Source organism: Syngnathoides biaculeatus, chromosome 6, assembly GCF_019802595.1.
Source record: "Syngnathoides biaculeatus isolate LvHL_M chromosome 6, ASM1980259v1, whole genome shotgun sequence".
Lineage (NCBI taxonomy): Eukaryota > Metazoa > Chordata > Actinopteri > Syngnathiformes > Syngnathidae > Syngnathoides > Syngnathoides biaculeatus.
Window position 1 is genome coordinate 31,313,855 of NC_084645.1, and position 23,346 is coordinate 31,337,200.

Sequence of the window (23,346 nt, forward strand, 5' to 3'; positions counted from 1 at the left end):
AGAGAGAGAGGAGAGAAAGAGAGAGAAAGAGGAGCAGCAGGTGGGAAATGATTGCAGTGGCCGGCGGCCATAGCAGGACACAATTTCATCACAGTTTGCAGCAGGAATTCATTTCATTTCACAAATCTACTCTCAAGACTTGATTGTAATATTGTCATCATATCATTTTGTTTAATTATGTTTTATGAGGATTTAGGTATCTATATTTTGGCTGGGGATGGGGGGTTATGTCCCATCTGGACTGACTGTTCTTATCTTTTGCGTAGGCCATTGTCAAGTATTTAGGCTGCTTTAGCATGGTGTGCTAGTGGGTAGCACGTCTGCTGGAGCTTTTAAGGTTATGGGTTCAATTCTCATTGATAGGTTTCCAATTACCCGTCACACCCACTGATCTGAAAAAAAACGAAAAAAGACTGGATGGCTCATTGGCCACCAAAACTGAAGTCGCCATCCGCCATCTTGATACTCCCAAAACAACCATGCCAAACTTGGAGATAAACATCACCATAAGCCAACCTGTAAACCATGTCCCCCACACGTTTTTGGGAGTGCCAAGATGGCGGCCAATTGGCTTCAACCAATCGACATACCGCTCGATGTCTATGTGCTATCCAGTCTTTATTTATTTATTTTTTAGATCAGTGGTCACGCCTTGGGATGGCCGCCATCTTGTGTGTTATAGAGGTCAGAGAACACAGTTGATAGGTGAAGCGTGAAGTTTTTTTCTATCGTCAATTTATCCGATTGGTCCAAGTGTTATGAGGTCATAGAAAAAGGGAATCCTGGCACCGTGGTGACGTCATCGGAAACCTATCCATTCTGATATTCCTCTGTGGAATTTGAACGGTCTCCCTATGCCTGTGAGAGATTTTTCTAGATATTCTGCTTTCCGGCTTTGTCGTATTCCGAAAAAGTGTGTTAGGCCGGAAGAAGGGTTTTGCCTCAAATGAAAGACTTGAACGGAGTTGGGAGGCACATGAGTACGCCAAGATCTATGCAAGTGATACAGTAGATGTGTCAATGAAGTATGATGTACGGGCCGTGGAACGCCATGGCGCCTTGACCTATGGAAAAATAGGACATGAAGCAAACCCAGGCATCGACAGCCCGGAGAAACTTCACTTCAAAAACAGCAGAAGGCGACTGTTTTGACATGCTCTGTATTAAACATAAAATACATCATGGAAACAATGGCCCAGATGCGGAATGGCAACTAGTGCTGTCCTGTGTCAACTAGCGTGAATTATAGCAAGAGAACGAGAATGTCTGCACGCGCTTGCGAGACACCCAAAGTCAAACACGACTTGCATAAAAAGCAGCAAGATAACTTCATCAGTCACTTCAGATATTTTTTTAAACAATCATCAATCATCATAGTGGACTTTTGTGCTATGCTAACGGGCACGACTACGATTTAATGAGATGAGTGATTGGAGCCCAACATGCTAACAGTAACACTTTATGACTAGTGTAGTTGGACAAAAGTTCAATACATAAATGTATATCCGACAAATACAGGAGTGCATTGACTTACGAGTTCCCTCATGTGCAAGTTCTTTTTCAAGGTACAAACCACTGCCTGGTGGACTTTTTTTTTTTTCGCAACGCAATTTTTAATTGCAGGCAGGTTTTGGAGAAGCCGCTGTTGAAGTGATGCAAGACAAAAAGGAGAGCCACAGTCGTTAATGCATTTCAACTATTTAATGACCCGGACAAATAGTCAAGCGCACAAATACAAAAGATTAGGGGGTTATTTTACAGAGTTGATTACAGTACATTGTGTTAGATTAACTCTTGAAAGATGGAAGACAATCATTCCACTTTTTTTTTTTTGCAACGACACTTCATCTTGGGAGAGACGAGTCAGCGCTATTTTCCTCTTCCTGTATTTTCACATGGTGTTCAAACCTACTGAAATAATTATGAACTGATGCTGTGAACTGCAGGAATCTGAAAAAAAAAAAGATCTTGTAACAAGTCTTGGCACTCCCAACATGTTTTCTGAAAAATGAAGCTACAACTAGGGTTGGAGCTTAACGTTGCTATTTTGCAACACTTTATTTCTGCCTACACTGTAACAAGCAATGTTAGTAATGTTAATTTTTTTCTAACATACATATTGTATGGCGGCACGGTGGATCAGATGGTAAAGCGTTGGCCGCACAGTTCTGAGGTCCCGCATGTACTCCCGTGCCTGCGTGGTTTCTCTCCGAGCACTCCGGTTTCCTCCCACATTCCAAAAACATGCAACATTAATTGGACACTCTAAATTGCCCCTAGGTGTGATTGTGAGTGCAGCTATTTGTCTCCATGCAACCAGTTCAGGGTATACCCCGCCTCCTGCCCGTTGACAGCCGGGATAGGCTCCAGCACTCCCCACGACCCTCGTGAGGATAAGCGATGAAGAAAATGGATGGATGCACATATTGTATATTTTCATGCACAAACACAATTACCGTACTTTCCGGCCTACAACCGGCCCTGTCAGCGCCGGGCCAGCGTTAGCGTTAGCTCCATGCTTGTGTTTGCGCCGCGCTAGCGTTAAACTCTTTCTGTGTACCCCATTTCTTTGTAAATATCTCGTGTTTCAATGTGGGTACTTGCGGCTATTACACAGCTGCCGCGTATGTATGTACCAAATGGTATTTCCTTTACAAATGTACTGGGTGACGCTGATAGCAGGTGCGCTCTTGAGGATGGGAATTACAGTATATTCCACCACAAGTATGTGACCCAGTGACTGCCGTATAAACGCTGACCGAGCGTTGATTTCAACTCTGAGAATGTTCAGTTTCTGTTCTCAAATTTCCTGTGAGGTAACTTATAAAGGACGACTCCGTAGTATCACAAAATCCGTGAAGAGCGCTTACGGGGTGTGTGACATGCACGTGCTCCATCAATTACTTTTTTGTTTTTTGCCGTTAGCAAATCCAACAACATTGGAGCTCTGATTAACTTTTATCTTTTGCACAATTGTATTTCCACATATTTAAGCAAAGTCTGACAAAGTCATGTTCAGAGGAACTTTGTGTGTGGGGGTATTTAGACATATTTTGGGAAATACACGGCTCACATTTACTTTTCTGTGTAAAAACTTGACTGGTGGACACAAACTCCTGAGATCTGACTATTTTGACACAAGCTATTAAAAAGTCAGTTTTCCACAATGTCTCCTGCAAGCTTTGATCATCATTTGACTAATATTGTCTTGTGTTTGCTTCCCTCCCTCTCGTCAAAACACTTTATTGTTCATTCAGAGTGTTTTCACAAGTGCAACACTGAAAAAATGTCATCCGTCTTTACAATCCGACGGCTCAACAAAAGCAGTCAGGTTCGACGTCCTCTGCGGATTCCTATTGGAGTTCCTCTTGTTTCGTTATTTTGTTGTTTTTGTTATACAGCAAATATCCCCTCTCAGAAATAAGGTTGCAAGAGAAGCACTGCGTCGCTCACATGAAGTGACGCGAGTCGCAAATAGAACGCAAAGGCAGTGGAAACAAGAGGGGGACACGAGCGCTGCTTTGGAATACATTAGAGTACATTAGAAGGTTGAAAACGCAAGACTTGAGCAATTTATGCGCAAGCACTGCAAAAAGCTTCCGTAATATAACTGCATGTGCAATTTCAAACATTAAAGGGAGGGCTGCAGTTTTAAAAAAAAGTACTTATCTGGCTGCTACATGATCTAACCATGTAAAATTATAAAAATGATGTTTTGAAAAATCAGCATTCTTAGGCCCCATTTTAGGCCTCTAATTTTAATATCAATTTAATAGTTTTATTTAATATACCGCGGCCGTGTAAGAATATCTTATCGGAGATTATAGAGACCAAAGGCGTGGACGAGATGTTGTCTATCATTTAGTGTGAAAACACAGACACCCGCTGCAGAATTGTTTCCTTGGTGGGAATATTTGGCTCCAGTTAGCTACAAAAGTAAGATCGGAGGAATCGGACGCCTCCCGAGACGAAACAAGAGTAAACATGTGTACCTGGATGCGCTCCAGCCTAAGGCGAAAAGAAAGAGCTGCCAGTGGCCTCTCTTTAAGGCATCAGGGAGCGAGAATCGCATACTCGCGCGTCACTTTGGCTTGGCTCGGTTACACGTAGAAGCTGCCTTTCACAGGTGGGGGGGCACACAGGACGCCGAAGAGGATTCGAGACCAAAGCGGGATTAGCAATGGTTCTGCTCAACAAGTAAGTTTATATCTCCTGTATTGGTTGCAAATTGATAGTACATTCGAGAAAAAAAAATGCAACATCTGCAGCGGCGAGTTTGCTGCAAGCGCAAGGCTCAATGCATGGGTTTGTTGATCTGGCAAACTGCTCTGGGCCAAGATTGCCACTCTGGCGCAGCAAATGTCATAGGTAATCTGCCTGGAGGAGTGACAATTTGGGGTCAGAAAGTCGATCAAAATTGACGGCCACTTTTAGTTGTGGTGCATGGTCTAACGCAATTTTGGTGAATTTGATCAATGCGCCGCTGACATAAGATATTTTAGTCACCCGTAGTTATCGCCAACTCATTCTGTATTTAATGGCCAGACAGCGCAGCGACGATGCTCCACTCATCCATGAATCACTCCACATAGAGAATGCAGAGTGCAGTGTCTCCCTCAAGATTACTAGTTGCACCACATTTAAAGTGAACGAGAGGAGCCACTTTGATTGGCTGCGACTGACGTTGGATTTAAATACTTCCACAAGGGTGGACCTGGTCACTCTCAGATCTGCTGGTTTATGCCTGTCTACAAAATTACTGGAACTGGTCTAACATGCCTCTGGATCACAGTTGCACCGCCCAGGGTTTACACTGTTGACGAAAATAGAATCCTTTGTGTTCTTTCAACACTCCATCATGAAAAATTCATAATACGTTGGAATATGTAGCTGTGGGTAACATCGCGTTGGTTGCGGTGCACATTCATCTAATGCATGTCTGGTCTATGTTCTCATTGGTGAGGAACACAGCTTTGTTCAGTGACTTGAGGGTGGGGGCAAGAGTGGAGTGGAGTGAAGTGAAGCTCCATTTAACTCTTCCTCGCAGTTTAAAAACTTTAAACTCTCCTTTAAATGATCGCTTTTAACCTCATCTACAAATGTGCTAAAGAAATCAAACAGGACTGCAATGCATAGACATAAATAGGTTTTGCTCGTGACCTCGGAAGAGGAGGAGGAAGGGGGATTTTTTTTTTTGCTTGAGTGGACCAGTCACCTGACGGTCGGTTATACACAGTACACGTTGTCACGTGGCACCACGGTAGAGTTAAATGTCTGCTTCCCGTCATCACGGCGGACTGGAGATGTTTGCACTGTTGCGTGTCGCAGTGCTGTCATCGCGACAGAGGAAGGAGAGGAGGAGAGCTCCAGATCACAAACGCTTGTCATGAAAGCGAAACCGTCGCGAATGGTATTATCTCCCCAAAAAATAAAAATAAAAAAAGGTGCCAGATTTTGCACCCGGCATAAGTGAGCGGAATGTAATGAGATCTCTCGTGAGCTCCACAAATTGCGATCTGATCTGATGAGATTGAATGCAGATACAGTCTAAGGCTCTGAACACATTCGATGGGATTTTCCATGTTCAATTTAAATTGCTGTCAAATGTGCGATCTGGATCCGATCCGGTGGAAATTTGAGTTCTGATCCTGAATATCAGTGATTCCCAATTTGTGCGAGCTGGCAGATTTGAGTCAAGTTATTTCAATTTCACCTTGTTGGCTTGAAGATTATTATTTATTTGCTACAAATAATCTATACATTTTTTTCATCTATGTATGCCAGAAACAGATGGTGATAAGTATAACGTTGAAATGCTCTTCCACAAGATGACAGAAAGACGTTGTGATATTTTTGTTTGAAGGATGTTCTATGAGATTTTCATGAAAAATGCAAAAAGTAAATCAAGGTTGGGAAACCCTTCTGGATTTGCACAGTTAACTGGGTCCCATTTAAAATCTTTCATAAATGTCATTTTCTATTTTCATGACATTGAATTTGCTTGCCGACGAGTCGAGGGTGTCCCTGCGACCCTAATGAAATGAAAATTAATGGATGGATGGATTTTCATTTTGACTTGATGTGCCCTGCGAATGGCTGGCAACCAGTTCAGGGTGTACCCCGCCTCCTGCCCGTTGACAGCTGGGATAGGCTCCAGAACTCCCCGTGACCCTAGTGAGGACAAGCAGCAAAGAAAATGGATGGATGGATTTTCATAACATTGGCCAAGTGGTTAGCACATTTCACAGTTCTGTTCTTTTAGGTTCAGATCTCCCTCTCGACTTCCGGCGGGGAGTTTTCATGTTCTCCCCATGCTTGCCTGGGTTCTGGCCAGGTACAGCAATCTGAATTAAATACATATTTCCATGAAGAAAATGTAAGTACAGTATTTTAGGGGTCCAAATATGACACCCTCTTTTCACAAAAAGAAAAAAGCCAACAAGTCACTGGACACACAATTGGGTGGACATTTCTCAGGCCTTAAGGACTGAAATTGATCAGCCATTTTGGTTTGAAGTACCCATACACTCTCTGAGCCACTTATCCTCACCAGGGTCACGGGAGTCTTGGAGCCAATCCCAGCTGTCATCAGGCAGGAGGCAGGGTACACCCTGAACTGGTTGCCAGCCAATCGCAGGGCACATGGAAACAGACAAACAGCCGAACTCACAATCACACCCACGGGCAATTTAGTGTGTCCAATTAATGTTGCATGTTTTAGGGATGTGGGAGGAAACCGGAGTGCCGGGAGAAACCCCACACAGGCACGGGGAGAACATGCAAACTCCACACAGCGGGGAAATAGAATTTGAACCCCGGTCCTCAGAACCGTGAGGCCAACGTTCTACAGCTGCGGCACCGTGCCGACTTGATGTACCCATTTCTGTCACGTCCCATCAGAGCGAGAGGTAGGACCCAAGTGCAGGAACTCGGAAGACGCAAGGTAGTTCAAGAAGAGACACATTTATTGTATGCAGGGGTCAGGGATCGAGCAGGCAGTCCGGTGCAGCAGCGGTAGTTGTGACGTCGGGCGACGAGAACAGATGAGCGGACAGGCAGGAGTCGGTACACAGGGAAACAATCCACGCAGGCAGAAGGATCAAGGAGTCAGGCTTGCAAGGTTGGTCGGAGAACGGACGAAGGTCGGTACACACAGGATCAATCAGGAGTACGAGAGTGCTGGAACGGGACATGAAGCTCAACGAACTGGCCGAGGACCAGTCGTCACCGGGTCCTATATATACGGGGGATGATCAGGCCGCATGAGGGACAGGTGTGTGCCTCCCAATCAGCGTAGCCGCACAGCTCGTGCTGAAGCGGCAGGATCATGACAATTTCGGGGCAATTCCAAGGCTCATACCAGGCAAACTCCTCATAAGGAATTATTTGAGCCCCAATAGGAAGCAAGGGCTCGGTCTTTGTAGCTTCAATTACGATTTGATTTCCACGTCTTTATTTTGTTGCATGTTTTTACTGCTGCCTGTAAATCAAATTTGCCATATGAGAGTTATATAAAAATAAAGAGAACACACAAACACACATCAACTCATCGCCGTACTATGAAACCCACAACTGCCCACGCGCCAAACAGAAGGCAAAATGGCTCTTTTTTTTCCCGTCCCCTCGTTACTATGGCAGTGATGGCTTTTGCGTCATCGTCGGGTTGCTAGGGGGCGATGGCGTATTGATGATATCGATGCTCGTTGCTCTGACTCAGGCCCCCGTGCTCAATACCCGGGAGGCCTGACGGCTATTTGTTACAACGCGTTTAACGTGGCTGCATCTGTGACCACAAGTGCCCACACACAAACGCACGCACACACCCAAATGTGTGCAGTCGGCTGCACACGGAACAAAATGTCATTTGCTATAATAATAATAAACCTTCGTGTAATGGCCATGTTGGAGACTTACAATGAATATGATGGTTGCCCCTTACAAACAAGAAGACAATAGGAGAGGACATCGTTCCGTTGATAGCGTGACTGATGGCAGTAAACAGCTGAATTGACTCAGGGATGCTGATTACCAAGGAAATAATGACGGGAGAAAGCAGTTTAGCAATAACTCCAACAAGAGAGATGGATAAAGGACTGTAAATAAAGGACAACAATGGAGGCGCTTGAGCCGCAGTATTAATGTTCCTGTCCAAGGCTGTCTTGCCCTCAAGGCTACTGTAGTTCTTGCGCTTATCTGGAGATTGCAGAAATGAGCCCAACAAAGTCACTGTGCACCCTCTGCTCGAAATGCGAATGTCAAACTTCAAGGTGGCTCTGGTCAAGGCCAAAACGGGAATGTCTAGCGTTCTCCCAAAAAATAAAAAAATTAAAAAAAACTTTCGGTCGCGCAATTAAAATGCGCTAAACTTGTGTCATTTTACCGTCTTTTCCTTGTAAATGTACATCCATCCATTGTCTTTGCCGCTCATCCTCACGAGGGTCGCGGGGAGTGCTGGAGCCGATCCCAGCCATCAACAGGCAGGAGGTTGGGTACACCCTTGAACTGGTTGCCAGCCAATCGCAGGGCACATCGAGACAAACAGCCGCACTCACAATCACACCTCGGGGCAATTTACAGTGTCCAATTAACGCTGCATGTTTTAGGGATGTGGGAGGAAACCGGAGTGCCCGGAGAACACCCACACAGGCACAGGGAGAACATGCAAACTCCAGCGGGTCCGGGATTGACGCTTTCCAGCTACTTTAGAGTCTCAAATTGTTGTTGATGTTTTTGGGATGTGGGAGGAAACCAAAGTGCCCGGAGGAAACCCACGCTGGCACGGGGAGAACATGCAAACCCCACACAGGTGGGTCCAGGACTGAACCTGAGACCTCAGAACTGTGAGGCCAACACTTTCCAGGTGGTCCACCGTGCCGCCTCCTTATAAATAATAAATAGATATTTGTGATAATGAGATATTTTAATTGTGTGGAATTGATGTACGTGTTCAAATTAAGTCGATTCAAATAACTTTTTTTGTGTTTCAAAGAAAGCCATTGTGAATTTGATGGGGGTATCTATCTATCTATTTTCGTTTTTATTTTCAAATGTTACTGTGACCGGCTGACTCTCAATAGAATAGAATAGAATAGAATAGAATAGAATAGAATAGAATAGAATAGAATAGAATGCGATTGGTTCAGGGTGCACCCGCCTCCTGCCTGATGACAGCTGGGATAGGCTCCAGCAACTCCTGCGACCCGTGTGAGGATAAGCAGCTCAGAAAATGGATGGATGAACAGAAAAGAAAAGACATGCCACCTCACGCCTGAAAATAGTTGGGATACTGTCCAGCATGCCTGTGACCCTAATGAGGATAAGCGGCACAGAAAATCGATGGATAGATGAATAGAACAGAAAAACATTTTATCCAACAATGAAAACCATTTTATCAGCTCAAGGTTTAGGAGCACATTTAAAAGCACAAAATAAAGTTACATCTAATAAGATTGAATTGCATGTAATGACAGATAATAGCGTGTAATTTGTAATCCTCATAGCATAATTGCTTGAGTTGTTTTTGAATAGGAGAAAAAACAGAATTCCCTGCAAACATATTTGTTTTTTTCAGTTTATCTCGTGACACTAAGTTATAAACCCGTCCATCCATTTCTGTATCATTTTATTCTCTTCGGGGTCGCTGGTGAGCTAGAGCCAAGCCATCCGATTTTGGCCGAGAGGCGGGCTACTACGCCCTGGACTGTTCACCAGCCAGTCGCAGGCCACTTACAGACAAAACAGCCATTCACACTCCACTTTGCAAGTAAGTGCAATCGAGTCTTCGTTTAACCTGGGAAACAGCTTTGTGGCATGTGGGAGGAAGATGGAGTACCTGGAGAAAACCCACGCGAGCCTTCGGATAATACATGCAAACTGTATACGCAGCAAGGCGGGAACCTGCATTTGAACCCCCAACCTCACAGCTGTGAGGCGGATGTGCTACCCACGACATCACAGTGTGAAAAATATGTTGTTTATGCAGTATTATTTACAGTGGTCAGAAGGTAGTTTCGGATAAGACAAGCAGCAGCTGTTTCTTCGCAAGTGCCAACTGCTGGCCTGGCATTCACAATACAGACTTTTCAGTCATCTGTGCGCGTCCCTCTGTTCCGATTGACCGTGTCAACTGCAGATTAAAATTTTCCACAAAACACACACGCGCACAAAAAAAAAAAAGAACTCACATACAAATTGTCTGTCCTACCTCGCCGTGCCGCTGGTGTCGGCCTCGGGATGCTCAGGGGCAGGGCAACAGAACTGATGCAGCACCGTCTCGCTTCTGCAAACCAGGAGACAAGAAAATCATTTGTTTGCCCGTTTGTTTTCCCAGCATCCGGCCAGCATGCTCTCGCCAAGCAATGTCGGCAACACGTTACTGTCACTCTTAAATGGTGGCCGTTTTGAGTAAAAAGCAATTTAACTCGATCCATGTAAGTCAACAGATTACAGTTTTGTTTTTTTGACTCAACGCTGATATTTAAAAAAGAACCATTTGTAGATGATGATTCACAGGTGGAGCAACCCATCTGTCGAATACAATTTTAACAATCCACAGTAAAAGTGCAAAGAAATGCACGGCTTCACTGTCCCCACATGATTTTAATTCTTTTCCTGAGTAAAAAAAAAAAAAAAAAGTGTACATGATTATTGTGACTTTTTTATTTATACATTCATAACTGAGTTTTACTGGCGTGTCTAGCACGCAATGGATTTGTTACTTTTCCAACAACACTGCTCACAGCAAAAGATCCAGAAAAAGAGACTTTCATTGAACTCCTCGGGATTATTTGGCACTGATCCCTTAGTAAATACCCTATGTGGGTCAATTCCGGGCTGAGACCGCTTGCATTGCGATGATACCAGCGTCCAGATGTTGATACCCACCGTGCATCACTCATCGTTGTGATTTAGTCGTGTTCCCAAATCGGCGTGACAGATGGTCACTTGCAGCTATTTCCCTCCGCATACAAAATAAAACACTTTCATTCGACTCTCTTCAACATTCCGATGTTGTTTCGGTGACACAATCAGTGCAGGCCGGCTATTAGCAAACTGCTCTGCTCCCAAAAAAAAAAAAAATGATGCCGGTTCCGAACAGACCCATGAAGAGGAGCACCAGGAGCCGTTTGACTGTCAGTCACCCCCACCTGAACAAGTCCAAGTACCCACTGAGGAAGGAGGTGAATGGCTGTGTGTCAAATTAATTGATTTTACGTTTATTTAACAAATAAATACATTTAAAAAACAAAGGAAAATAAATTGTTCTGTAACGAAAAGCCTGTTCTCTGTTTTCATCAGAATCGTTTGGGAATGTTACCGGCCGCTTTGCAGTCGGAAGACATCCATCTATCCATTTTCTTTGCTGCTAATCCTCACGAGGGTCAGGGAGAGTGCTGAGCCTATCCCAGCTGTCAACAAGCAGGAGGCAGGGTATACCCTGAAGTGGTTGCCAGCCAATCGCAGGGCACATTTAGACAAACAGCCAGACTCACAATCACACCTAGGGGCAATTTTAGAGTGTCCAATTAATGTTGCATGTTTTGGGATGTGGGAGGAAGTGCCCAGAGTGCCCAGAGGAAACCCACACAGGCACGGGGAGAACATGCAAACTCTACACAGGCAGGGCCGGGATTGAACCCGGGACCTCAGAATTGTGAGGCTGACGTTTCACCAGCTGAGCCACCATGCCACCAGTAGGAAGAGAGAATTATTTTATTACATGAATATGGCGTAGCTCTTTTCACAAATATCCATCTATTTTCTTTTGCCGCTTATCCTCACGAGGGTCGCAGGGAGTGCTGGAGACTATCCCACCTTTCAACGGGCAGGAGGCAGGGTACACCCTGAACTGGTTGCCAGCCAATCACCGCTTTTCACAAACATGGTCAAAAAATGATAGTGAAATGCATGTTTTAGTATCAACATTTTCAACTGGCCTGATGGCCGGCAATGGGGGGTGTCCTGTAAGATTTCTTTTCAGAAGCCCAAAAGTCTGTTGAAGTTCTGATTCAATGTACTTTGTTAATCGGATTGAAAAAAAAAAAAAGTTCAGTATCTAAAATGTGCTTGATCCAGGAGATGAGAAACGTCACTAATGTATTTTGACAAACTAAGTTTTCAAATGTCGGAGAAAATACATACTGAAGTGCAGGAACATGGAAAAAATCTTAAGAACCGTGATGAATTATTTGCACTTTGTCGCTTCCCAGCGCTGCCATCCAGAGTACAAACATCGCTGTAAATACTTTCGATGCATCGCCTCACCTTCGAGATCCCGTACGTCTGCCGGCATTAAGCGTACCGTGAGGTGCGCTTTTCAGAGATGAGTTCTCGCCGCGATACGCGTATTCTTGATTGACTGCACAACAAAGGCATCTCCTGACCTGCACTCAGCATATTGTATGTGACGCAGAGTCACAGTGACAGCCAGTCAGAGCCGACGCCAGGACTCGCAGTGACAGTCGCAGCTATAAAAAGATTTCTTTTCTCCGTGACTTCCACATCCAGGAGGAAACTACGGAGCCATCCATCCATTTTCTACAGCACTCGTGAGTCTCATTTGGATCACAGGTGAGCGACGGCACTATCCCAGCTGACTTTGAGTAAGAGGAGAAGTGGTTAACAGCCTGGACTGGTCGCCAGTCAATTACAGGGCACAAATAGACAAACCTCAGAACTGCAGATGAAGTGGTTCTGTTGGCTTTATCAAGCCGTGATCTCCAGCTCTCACTGTAGCGATTCACAGCAGAGTCTGAAGCGGTTGGAATGAGAATCATCACCTCCAAATCCGAGACTATGGTCCTCAGTCGGAAAAGGGTGGCGTGCCCTCTCCAGGTCGGGGATGAAATCCTGCCCCAAGCGGAGGAGTTCAAGTATCTTGGGGTCTTGGTCACGAGTGAGGGAAGAATGGAGCGGGAGATCGACAGACGAATCGCTGCAGTGTCTGCAGTGATGTGGACCTTGTATCAGTCCATTGTGGTAAAGAGAGAGCTAACTCGAAAGGCGAAGCTCTCAATTTACCAGTCGATCTACGTTCCTACCCTCACCTATGGGCATGAGCTGTGGGTCGTGAGTGAAACAACAACATCCCATATACCAGCGGCCGAAATGAGTTTCCCCCGCAGGGTTTCCGGACTCTCCCTTTGAGATAAGGTGAGAAGCTCGGTCATCCAGAAGGGGCTCGGTGTGGAGCCGCTGCTCCTCCGTATTGAGAGGAGTCAGATGAGGTGGCTGGGGCATCCGATTCGGATGCTTCCCAGACGGCTCCCCGGTGAGGTGTTCCGGGCATGTCCCACCGGAAAGAAACCCTGATGACAACCCAGGACTGGCTAGAGAGACTATGTCTCTCGGCTGGCTTGGAAACGCCTCGGGATCCCTCCGGAAGAGCTGGAAGAAGTGGCTGGGGAAAGGGAAGTCTGGGTATCCCTGCTGAAGCTATTTCCCCCGCGACCCAACCCGGGAAACCGGTAGATAATGGATGGATTGACCTCAGAACTGCTGCAACTGCCTGGCAACCAGTTCAAGGTGTACCCAGCCTCCTCCCCAAAGAAAGCTGGGATAGGCTCAAGCGCTCCCGCCCCCCCCCCCCCGACTCTTGTGAGGATAAACAGCTAAAAAAATGGATGGATATTGTTTTGAAAACAAATATGAGAACTTGTTAAGATAAATAGCCGTTTTGGAATTCAAGCTGAGAGCAGACAGTAACTCCAACAGACACTGTTGTTTTCACATAACCTTCGACCAAGCTTCTTTTTGTTTTTGTTACATGTAGAAATAACATTTTCAGTTCTCTGCAGTCATTCATTCATTTTCGATAGAAGGCTACTACACACTTTTTCTTTTACATCCAGGCAACAGAAAAAAATGCAGTATCATCCTCACTTTAGATGTCAAACGCCTCTTTGGGCCTTCCAATGTTCATTGTTTTTCTGTGGGAAACTGTCCAGATGATTCTTTGAGTACTGAAGCGGAAAACCGAGCATGGTTGTTATTCACATGGTAATCTTAGTCAAATAACTTGCTGTGTTCCACTTACCTGATTATTGGGAGCACGCGGTTTAATTGGGGTGACTGAGTGATGTTAATTAGCTTGGCTGATGAGGATAACTCGATTTTTTTCAAGCCGAGATGCAAAGACAGTCAAAGGTTTTTAAAAATATCTTTTGCAGATGAAACCATTGTTTTCAGAGGTTTCCGAAGTCCCCCCAGGGGGCTCGTTCACAGGGACCGAATGACTCGTCTGATCAAGGCGACAGTGACAGAATCAGGAAGGGATTTTAAAAGTAGTCGTAGAGACAGATGTCACCTTATGCTGGTGAAGAAATCAAGTGTGGAAAAAATATATCATGTCTGCGTGTGAGAAAGAGAGACAGTGAGAGGGAGAGAGAGCGCGGGAGAGAGAGAGAGAGATTGTGACAAATGCTGACTGGCTTGTGTTGAAACTGCAAAATGTAGCTTCTCAAATCCTTTCATTGCCTGATTAGGGGAGATTAATTCTCTTCTCTGCTTCAGAAATTGGGTTAGAAATTGTCAACATTATCCCATGAGCCAATCCCTCCTTAATTTGGGTTTGAGGCGGAGCGCCCTGGACTGGTCGTCAATCAGAGCACATTTACCGGAGAGCAGAGGTATCAAACTCAACGTCTGGGGGCCAAATGTGGCCCACCACGTCAATTCATGTGGCCCGCAGAAGCAAATCATGTCCGTCAACTTCCATGGTTCTTGCAAAACTTGGAACAAAAATTCAAAACTTGTCATTTTCTGCTATCGTTCCCCCTTTCACGGTAACTCGATCAATTGTTGAGCAAACTATTATCCTTCTGATTTTAAAACTACTTATCCCTTAAGTATATAAAAGAATATGACAAGGTACGGCATGACTGTTATAATGGTCCTCTGAGGGAAACTTGAAACGACAATGTGGCCCTCGACAAAAGTGAGCTTGACAACCCTGTCGTAGACTAACGAGCAGTCACACTTCTATTTGCACCCATCGACAAGTCCGTACAAATTCCACACAGGAAGGCCAAAACGGAGGTTCCACTTGTGAAATGTGAGTTGGACGTGGCTAGCAGTCCACCAGGCCGCCATTTCAATGATTTCCCACGGGAGGAATTGTGTGGTGCCTCAATAGATCTACCTCAGAGTTGAGTGCAGGTATTGTAGTGTAAGAGTTCAGTTTCTGCTCACTTTGCTGTTGTTTGACGTGTGCTCGTGTAGGTTGTCAGACGCACAACGCGCAGACACACACTCCCACATCCACTCGTTTGTACACGTAATGGCCATCCGCATGCAATGCGGCATACACAAAGTGCAGGTGAATATTTTAAGAATACACACCAAGTGCTGTCGGCCCGTGTTCCCATCCTGCCTCACGCGGTCCTGCTCTTTTGTACCACGACTTCAAACACAGTATGTTCAGTCGTTAGTCCCTTGCCAGGAGGCTCGCATGCAACTCGGGCCCGGGATGACGCCACTTTATTTTGTGCACCTTCCCAGACACCACGGGATGTCTCTCAGTCCACTGGCATGGATTGTTTGTTTAGGATGGATAAAGCAAGTAGACAGCTCCCGCAAAATACAGCCCACCATTCCTTTTCTTCCCTTTCCTGGTCCTCCCCTTGCACCTGCCTCAGCCTCTCTGAACCGGTCCGCTCCAAAGTCCGCCTCGAGCTCCTTCCGCAAACCTCCTCCAAGGGGGCCTCCATCAAAGAGCGTTACTGAGCGTGCATCTTTCTATTTCTCGTTCCCCCTCCTGAGAACCGCTGATTACTGTTCGCTCCACGGGCTAAGTGGGCCAGATAGGAAGGCTCAGCTGGAAAGAGAGAGAGCAAAAGAGAGAGCGAATCCTTTCTCTGAACCTCTCGCTTCCCTGCAAAACCCCTAAGGTGCATACACATACACCGGCAGCACGGGCAACAATGCAAAATACGCGTGTCATTTAGACGGAGATACAGATAGACGGGTGCGGTGAGTGTACGAGGCCAGCAGTCCACTTCCATCCATCCATCCATTTTCTTTTGCCGCTTATCCTCACGAGGGTCTCAAGGGAGTGCTGGAGCCTATCCCAGCGGTCAACGGGCAGGAGGCGGGGTACACCCTGAACCGGTTGCCAGCCAATCGCAGGGCACATGGAGACAAACAGCCGCACTCACAAGCACACCAGGCGGCAATTTGGAGTGTCCAATTAATGTTGCGAGTGCGACTGTTGTCTGTCTCCATGTGCCCTGCGATTGGCTGGCAACCAGATAAGGGCGTACTCCGCCTCCTGCCCGTTGACAGCTGGGATAGGCTCCAGCACCCCCCTGACACCCTTGTGAGGATAAGCGGCAAGGAAAATGGATGGATGGATGGATGGATAGTTGTAGTGGTAGTAGAAACAGTAGTAGAAGTCGTAGTTGTTGTCGTCATCGTACAGTCGTTTTGATGGAGCAGCAGCCAGCTGTCAGAGAAGCACTCTTTCGACACTCTATAAAGAAATCAGCCCACCACACTAGAAATATATCATTCATGTTTTTTGTTGTGTTTGAGTGTCTACTTGACACGTATTTATTGACAGATGCAGCCGAGGAAATGAGTGGCTGGAGCCCACAAGCTTCAAGTATGAGAAAGACATTAAAAAAAAAAACCCACATGTGGCGTAATCAATGTTGTCAGGGGATTCAAAACCATGCCATCATCTTACATCCAGAAAATACGAAAACAAACACTCTCAAGTATTCCCTCCTCCTCCATCTCCAAAACACACTGAGGGTACGCAAGCTTACATGAGCCGTGGATCAACATCCACTAATTGCGCTCTGATTTAAATTCTAATTTAAATGTTCTCAAAAAAAAAAAAACTTTGGCCTTTTCTTGAGCTTTTTCTGTGATGACACAATCAATCTATCGATCTATCTATCCATCGATCCATCATCTTTGCCGCTTATCCTCACAAGGGTCACGGGGAGCGCTGGCGCCTATCACAGCTGTCAACTGGCAGGAGGCAGGGCACACCCTGCACTGGTTGCCAGCCAATCACAGGGCACATGGAGACAGCACTCACAATCACACCTAGGAGCAATTTAGAGTCTCCAATTAATGTTGCATGTTTTTGGGATGTGGGAGGAAACCCACACAGGCACGGGGAGAACATGCAAACTCCACACAGGCGTGTCCAGGATTGAACCCGGGACCTCAGAACTGTGAGGCCAACGCTTTACCAGCTGATTCACTGTGCCGCCTCTATCTATCTATCTATCTATCTATCTATCTATCTATCTATCTATCTATCTATCTATCTATCTATCTATCTATCTATCTATCTATCTATCTATCTATCTATCTATCTATCTATCTATCTATCTATCTATCTATCTATCTATCTATCTATCTATCTATCTATCTATCTAGCTATCTATCTATCTATCTATCTATCTATCTATCTATCTAGTCCAATGTTGCCTTCACAAAGGCACACAATGTACACAGACACACACACACTGGCATGCATACAGTATATACATGAAGAACGTACATGTGTGCGTGTGAGCGTGTGTGCGTGCCACTATACTTCCATCTTCCCATTTCATTGAGACGTGAGGCCCTCAACATTTAACAGCTGAGGCCTTGCACTTTTCGTAAGCACATCATTTCCTTGCTCGTGGCTCGCCAATTGACGATGGAGCACCGTTGGAAAAAAAATTGCGACCTAGCAAGACGTTTTTCGATTCTCCGACCGCAGTCCAGCACCATTTTGACAAGCTTCATGGCCTTCGCTCTGGTCCAACACGAAGGGCAATTTACACCATCCATGGCAAGTTTCTCAAAAACAGGTTCTGTTTTGAGGATACATGTAGCGCAAGGTAAGTTACTATCGCTATCCATCCATCCATCTTATCTTTTGCTGCTTATCCTCACGAGGGTCGCGGGGAGTGCTGGAGCCTATCCCAGTTGTCATCAGGCAGGAGGCGGGGTACACCCTGAAATGGTTGCCAGCCAATCCCAGGGCATATCAGGACAAACAGTGGCACTCACAATCACACCTAGGGGCAATTTAGCATATGCAATTAATGTTGCATGTTTTTGGGATGCAGGAGGAAACCGGAGTGCCCGGAGAAAACCCACGCAGGCACGAGGAGAACATACAAACTCCACACAGGCGGGGGAGGGATCAGGAACTGTGAGGCCAATGCTTTACCAGCTGATCCACCGCGACTATCGCTATTGATAAAATAAAAATGAACACATCATAGAGCAGCCGTTCAAACCAAGGGGAATTCATCAACAAGACCTCGATTCAGGGGGCGCCTTGAAAAGTGATAACGCTTTTCCGGTAGCGACTTGGGGTTGTTGGCCATCATTAAGCTCCACTCGGAGAGCTGAGCAGATCTCTGCATTCAAAATCAAAACGAGAGAAATTTGTATTAAGCTGACGACGTTAAAAGCTGGTTTCCCTGAGGGTCATTAATGTGGATAAATCGGACCTTGAGATGGCGCGGAAACAGGCGGGAAACACTTTTGCATCTGAAAATCATTTAGCTGTGTTCACAGAGGCGTTATGAAGAGAAATGTTACTATTTTAGTTGTAAATAGTCCTGCATGCGTGCCTTGCATCTATGTTTAAAACCAATTTAGGATTACTGTAGTAGTAATCATTTCAGCAGTCTTCAAGGGGGTGTGGGGGGGGGGTTCCACCCACATTTTCAACGCTAACAAGCCACCCCCAAACCATCTCCCCACCACTAATGATTATTTTTTTAAATAGTACCAAATATAATTTGTCATATATCCCACAGACTGCAAAATCATGAGCGGCATACCGCAAATGGCCCACTGGGTGAAATTTTGGCGCCTGTGAAAAATAAATATACATGATAAGCATGAGAAGTGCGTATCTTTCAATCATTAGATGATGTAGTGCTGGTGTACCAAAACGCAAGGGAAGGTCGTGGCGTGGTGGGGTGCGCGCGTCCACGTGGCGCGCGTGCGCCTCATCTAACAGCAAAACATCAGAGGCCTGACGGTTGCCCCATGAGACGTGAACAAGCTGCACATTCATTAACAGCAGGAGGAGCGACGTGCACCGCATCGCATCACACGCCGAGCTGCCCCCACACACAGTTTTCACACAACTATGCATACGTGTCATACATGCACAAATACATGCGTCACATACTCGCGCCTCCAGTTCACACAAACTTCTGCATTACACACTCCCATGTCAGACACAAACACACATGCATGCATCACACAGACACATGCGTTGCACACATGTACTGTATGCACATGGCACTTATTCTTTTCCTTTCGGCTTGTCCCGATTAAGGGTCGCCACAGCATGTCATCTTTTTCCATGTGAGCCTCTCTCGTGCATCTTCCTCTCTAACCGCAACTGCCCTCATGTCTTCGCTCACAACATCCATCAACCTCCTCTTTGGTCTTCCTCTCGCTCTTTTGCCTGGCAGCTCCATCCTCAGCACCCTTCTACCAATGTACTCACTCTCTCGCCTCTGGACATCCCCAAACCATCAAAATCTGCTCTCTCTAACCTTGTCTCAAAAAAAAAAAAAAAAAAAACTTTGGCTGCCTCTCTAACGGGCTCGTTTCTAATCCTATGCAACCTTCTCACTCCTAGAGAGAACCTCAACATCTTCATTTCCGCCACCTCCGCCGCTGCTTCCTGTTGTCTCTTCAGTGCCACAGTCTCCAATCCGTACATCATGGCCGGCCTCACCATGATGAAGTTCTACCTCCACCTTAAATTCCTTTGTCATTCCTGCAGCACACCCCACCACTGTTCTACTACAGTACGTCCTGTACTATTCTAAAATACTTCTCTGCCACTTCAGACTTCTGCATGCAGCACCACAAGTCCCTCTCTGAGTATTCTGTAATAAATATTAGCTTTCCATAGATCCACAAAGACACAATGTAGCTCCTTCTGACCTCCTCTGTACTTCTCCATCAACACCCTTAAGGCAAGTGATGCATCTGTGGTACTATTCCTCGGCATGAAATCATAATGTTACCGAAAAATACTCATTCCTGTCCCGAGTCTAATCTTCTCGACTCTTTTCCATAACTTCATTGTGTGGCTCATTAACTTTATTCCTCTAGAATTCCCACAGCTCTGCACATCATCCTTGTTCTTAAAAATTCCTCGGGCATCATCTCACCGACAAGGATTCTATTGGAAAACCTGCTCAAAAGTCAGCACTCGTAGATGTTTCCATACCTCCACAGGTATGCCATCAGGACCAGCTGGCTTTCAATTTTTATCCCCATTTGCGCTTTTCTAACGTCCCTTGACTAATTAGTGCTAATTCCTGATCCACCACACTTCCCTCTTCTACTATTCCTTGTCTCTGATTTGACTCATTCATCAAGTCCTCAAAGCATTCTCTCTATCCAGAACATTACTGGCACCAGTCAACATATTTCCAATCCCGTCCTTAATCACCCTCCTCCCCAGTGCCATCGCTCTGCCTGCCAAACCTGGACCAATATTTTTCTCTTTTAGTCTCCACCTTGGCCTACATGTCATCATACGTCTCTTGTTTGGCCTTTGTCATCCCCACATTCGCACTACATGACATCTCTGTGTGTTCTTCTATCCTCTCCTCTGTCCTCTTCTTCTTCCAGTCAATTTTCTTGCGTGATTTCCCGCACTTTGACGCTCCACCACCAAATCTTCTTCTTTTCGCCTTTGCATCACATGCACACACCTAAATTACACACACATGCATCACGGAAACACACATACACACACAGGCATGCATCACAAACAAATCCACATGCATTACAATACAAACACATAATGTACATGTATTTCACACACATACGCATGTATTAAGCACGCACACGCATATCCATTACACAAACACACATCAACACTCACCCACATGTGTCACAAATACATCTCTAAGCATTCATTTTAATTAAAATTACATTATTGAATAGCAAACACATGCAATGCACAATCCCACACATGCATTCATCAAACACACATACTAAAGCCTATATGTATTTCACACACGTTTGCATGTAAGAAACACACATGCATTCATTACATACATACACGTATCTTTTACATAGATACACACGTAAGCGTCCATTGCACACGCGCGTGTTCATGCAAATGCATCACACGCAGCGCAGATATAATGCTTCACAAACACACACGCGCGAATGCGTTACACCCACACATGCATTAAACATGCATGCATCGCAAACGCGCGCACGAACACACGCGCACACATCACAACACACGTGTGCAGGCCCACAGCTGTTTGTTACGTAATGATGATCCAGTTTTCCTTTTAAAATAATCCACATCTCTCTCTCTCTCTCTCTCTCTCTCTCTCTCTCTCTCTCTCTCTCTCTCTCTCTCTCTCTCTCTCAAAATAATGTTGAGAGCGTGTTTTCTTTTAATGAACAGCTCTCATTGTGCTGGCAAGAAAATATTGATAACCTTTTAGGTGCATTAGAGATTCTGACGAAAATGAGGGAAAATCATACCGGGACACGGCGTATTACATTCAGCAATGTGTGATTGCAAGTGTATGTTAGGCTACTTATAGTATTTTTGCCGGTACATTTCTGATCTACTTTCGGCGTCTACTCACTCGGACGTCTTGGCGAGGGTCAGTGACCGACACAGAGTAGTCGGGGTCATCGGCACCAAGGAGCGGCAACCGCTGCAACTCCCGCCGTTATCCGGCTCGCTCTCCACCGGCGAATCCGTAGTCGGCTCTGCCGGAACCAGCTGCATGTCTCCCGGGTCCAAAGGTTCCGTGGGAGGGGGCTGGGCCATTGCTGCCCCGTCGACTTGTTGTGCCGGTGCGGCCTCCTGCTCCGGCGCGGGGCTCGCCGCGGAGTTTGCCGCCGAGCTCTTGGTCTGGGGGTCCTGAGCGAGGTGGAGGTGATGGAGGCATCCCAACTCGGGGTGAATCTGATGGTGGTGATGATGGAGGAGTTGGTGCGGGTACGCGGTGTAAGGATGCTGATGCTGCTGCACGCGGACATCTCGCAGGTGCCTGTTCTCCCCGATGAGCTCATCCACTCGCCGGTCCAGCTCCTCGATGCGGGTGCGCTGCGTCTGGATGAGACTTTGCTGGTTCTGCACGATGGTGGTGAGCTCCCGCAGGTACAAGATCGCCTGCACCGGGTTTTCCAGCAGGCTGGAGCTCATTCTACAGCCAAGGCTTGGACAATGGCCAGGAAGAGAGAGGCAAAAGGACGCGGAGGAGAGGAAGGCGATCGGGACGAGATCTCCTTGCAGGGGTTCCTGTTGTTTTGTCTTCCTTCTGCAGGATGCAGCGACAGTACTCGCCTGCACTTGTGCTCCCTCCCTCCTGTCTCCCTCTCTCACTGCGCTGAGAGGGGCTGAAGAGAGGAACTCGATCCAGCTGTGATGGGAAGGAGGGGGGACGGCGAGGAGGAGGAAGAGGAGGCGCGGGGAGGCACTGATGCGCCATTACGCACAGCCACGGTCAAACTTCAGGGCAAAGACGCACCCTACAGGCGGTGAGAAATCAAAGCAGTGCATCAATGTTAGATTGGCCACAACACACGTGCACAGGGACAAAAAAAAATAACTTTCTAACGTTCTGTCCCTCTGTTTTTTTTTTTTTTTTAATGAAAAGCTAGCAAGCACTGGTTTACACTTTTATGCTATCGACAAAACAAAAGAAAGTTTTAGACTGCCTATCCAAAAAAAGATAATACCAAATTAGCTCATGAAAGCATCCATCCGTCCATCCATCCATTTTCTTCCACTCGTCCTGGGGTCAACAGCGGAAGCCCAGACTTTCCTCTCCCCACCCACTTCATCCAGCTCTACCAAGGGAATGCCAGGCCAGCTGGGACACATAGTCTCCGCAGTGTGTCCTGGGTTTTCCCGGTGGGACGTGCAACGACCATCTCAGCCAGGAGGCATCCAGATTATTCTAATCAGATCCCGGAGCCACCACATTCACCTCCTCTCAATGCAGAGGGGCAGCGGCTCTACTCTGAGCCCATTCTGGACGACTGAGCTTCTCATCATCTCTAAGTCGGAGCCCAGACACCCTGAAGAGGAAACTCATTTCAGCCGCTTGTATTTGGGATCTTGTTCTTGCGGTCATGACCCACATCTAGTAGCCTTAGGAACTTAGACTGTTAATGGAGAGTTTTGCCTTTTGGCTCAGAGCCTCACTGCAGACTGCAGCGTTCTCCCTGTTGTTTTCTTGCTCCATTTTCCCCGCACTTGTGAACAAGATCGTGCACAGGATCTCCTCTTTGACATGGCGTGGACACACCACCCTTTACCGACTCGGGGCCACAGCCTTAGATGTGGAAGTATTGATTTTCACCTTATTTCACACA

General features: G+C 46.2%; 1 protein-coding gene across 3 annotated transcripts in view; it reads right to left on the reverse strand.

Moving 5' to 3' along the window:
- iqsec3b (IQ motif and Sec7 domain ArfGEF 3b) overlaps positions 1 to 23,346 on the reverse strand; it is a 60,675-nt gene that overhangs the window by 34,223 nt on the left and 3,106 nt on the right. For all 3 annotated transcript variants that reach the window (XM_061821998.1, XM_061821999.1, XM_061822000.1), the window contains 2 exons: positions 21,606 to 22,497; positions 10,205 to 10,279 (listed from right to left, as the gene is read on the reverse strand). In XM_061821998.1, coding sequence (XP_061677982.1) covers positions 10,205 to 10,279; positions 21,606 to 22,171 — 641 coding nt within the window. In that variant the 5' untranslated portion in view covers positions 22,172 to 22,497. The remainder of the gene's footprint in view (positions 1 to 10,204; positions 10,280 to 21,605; positions 22,498 to 23,346) is intronic.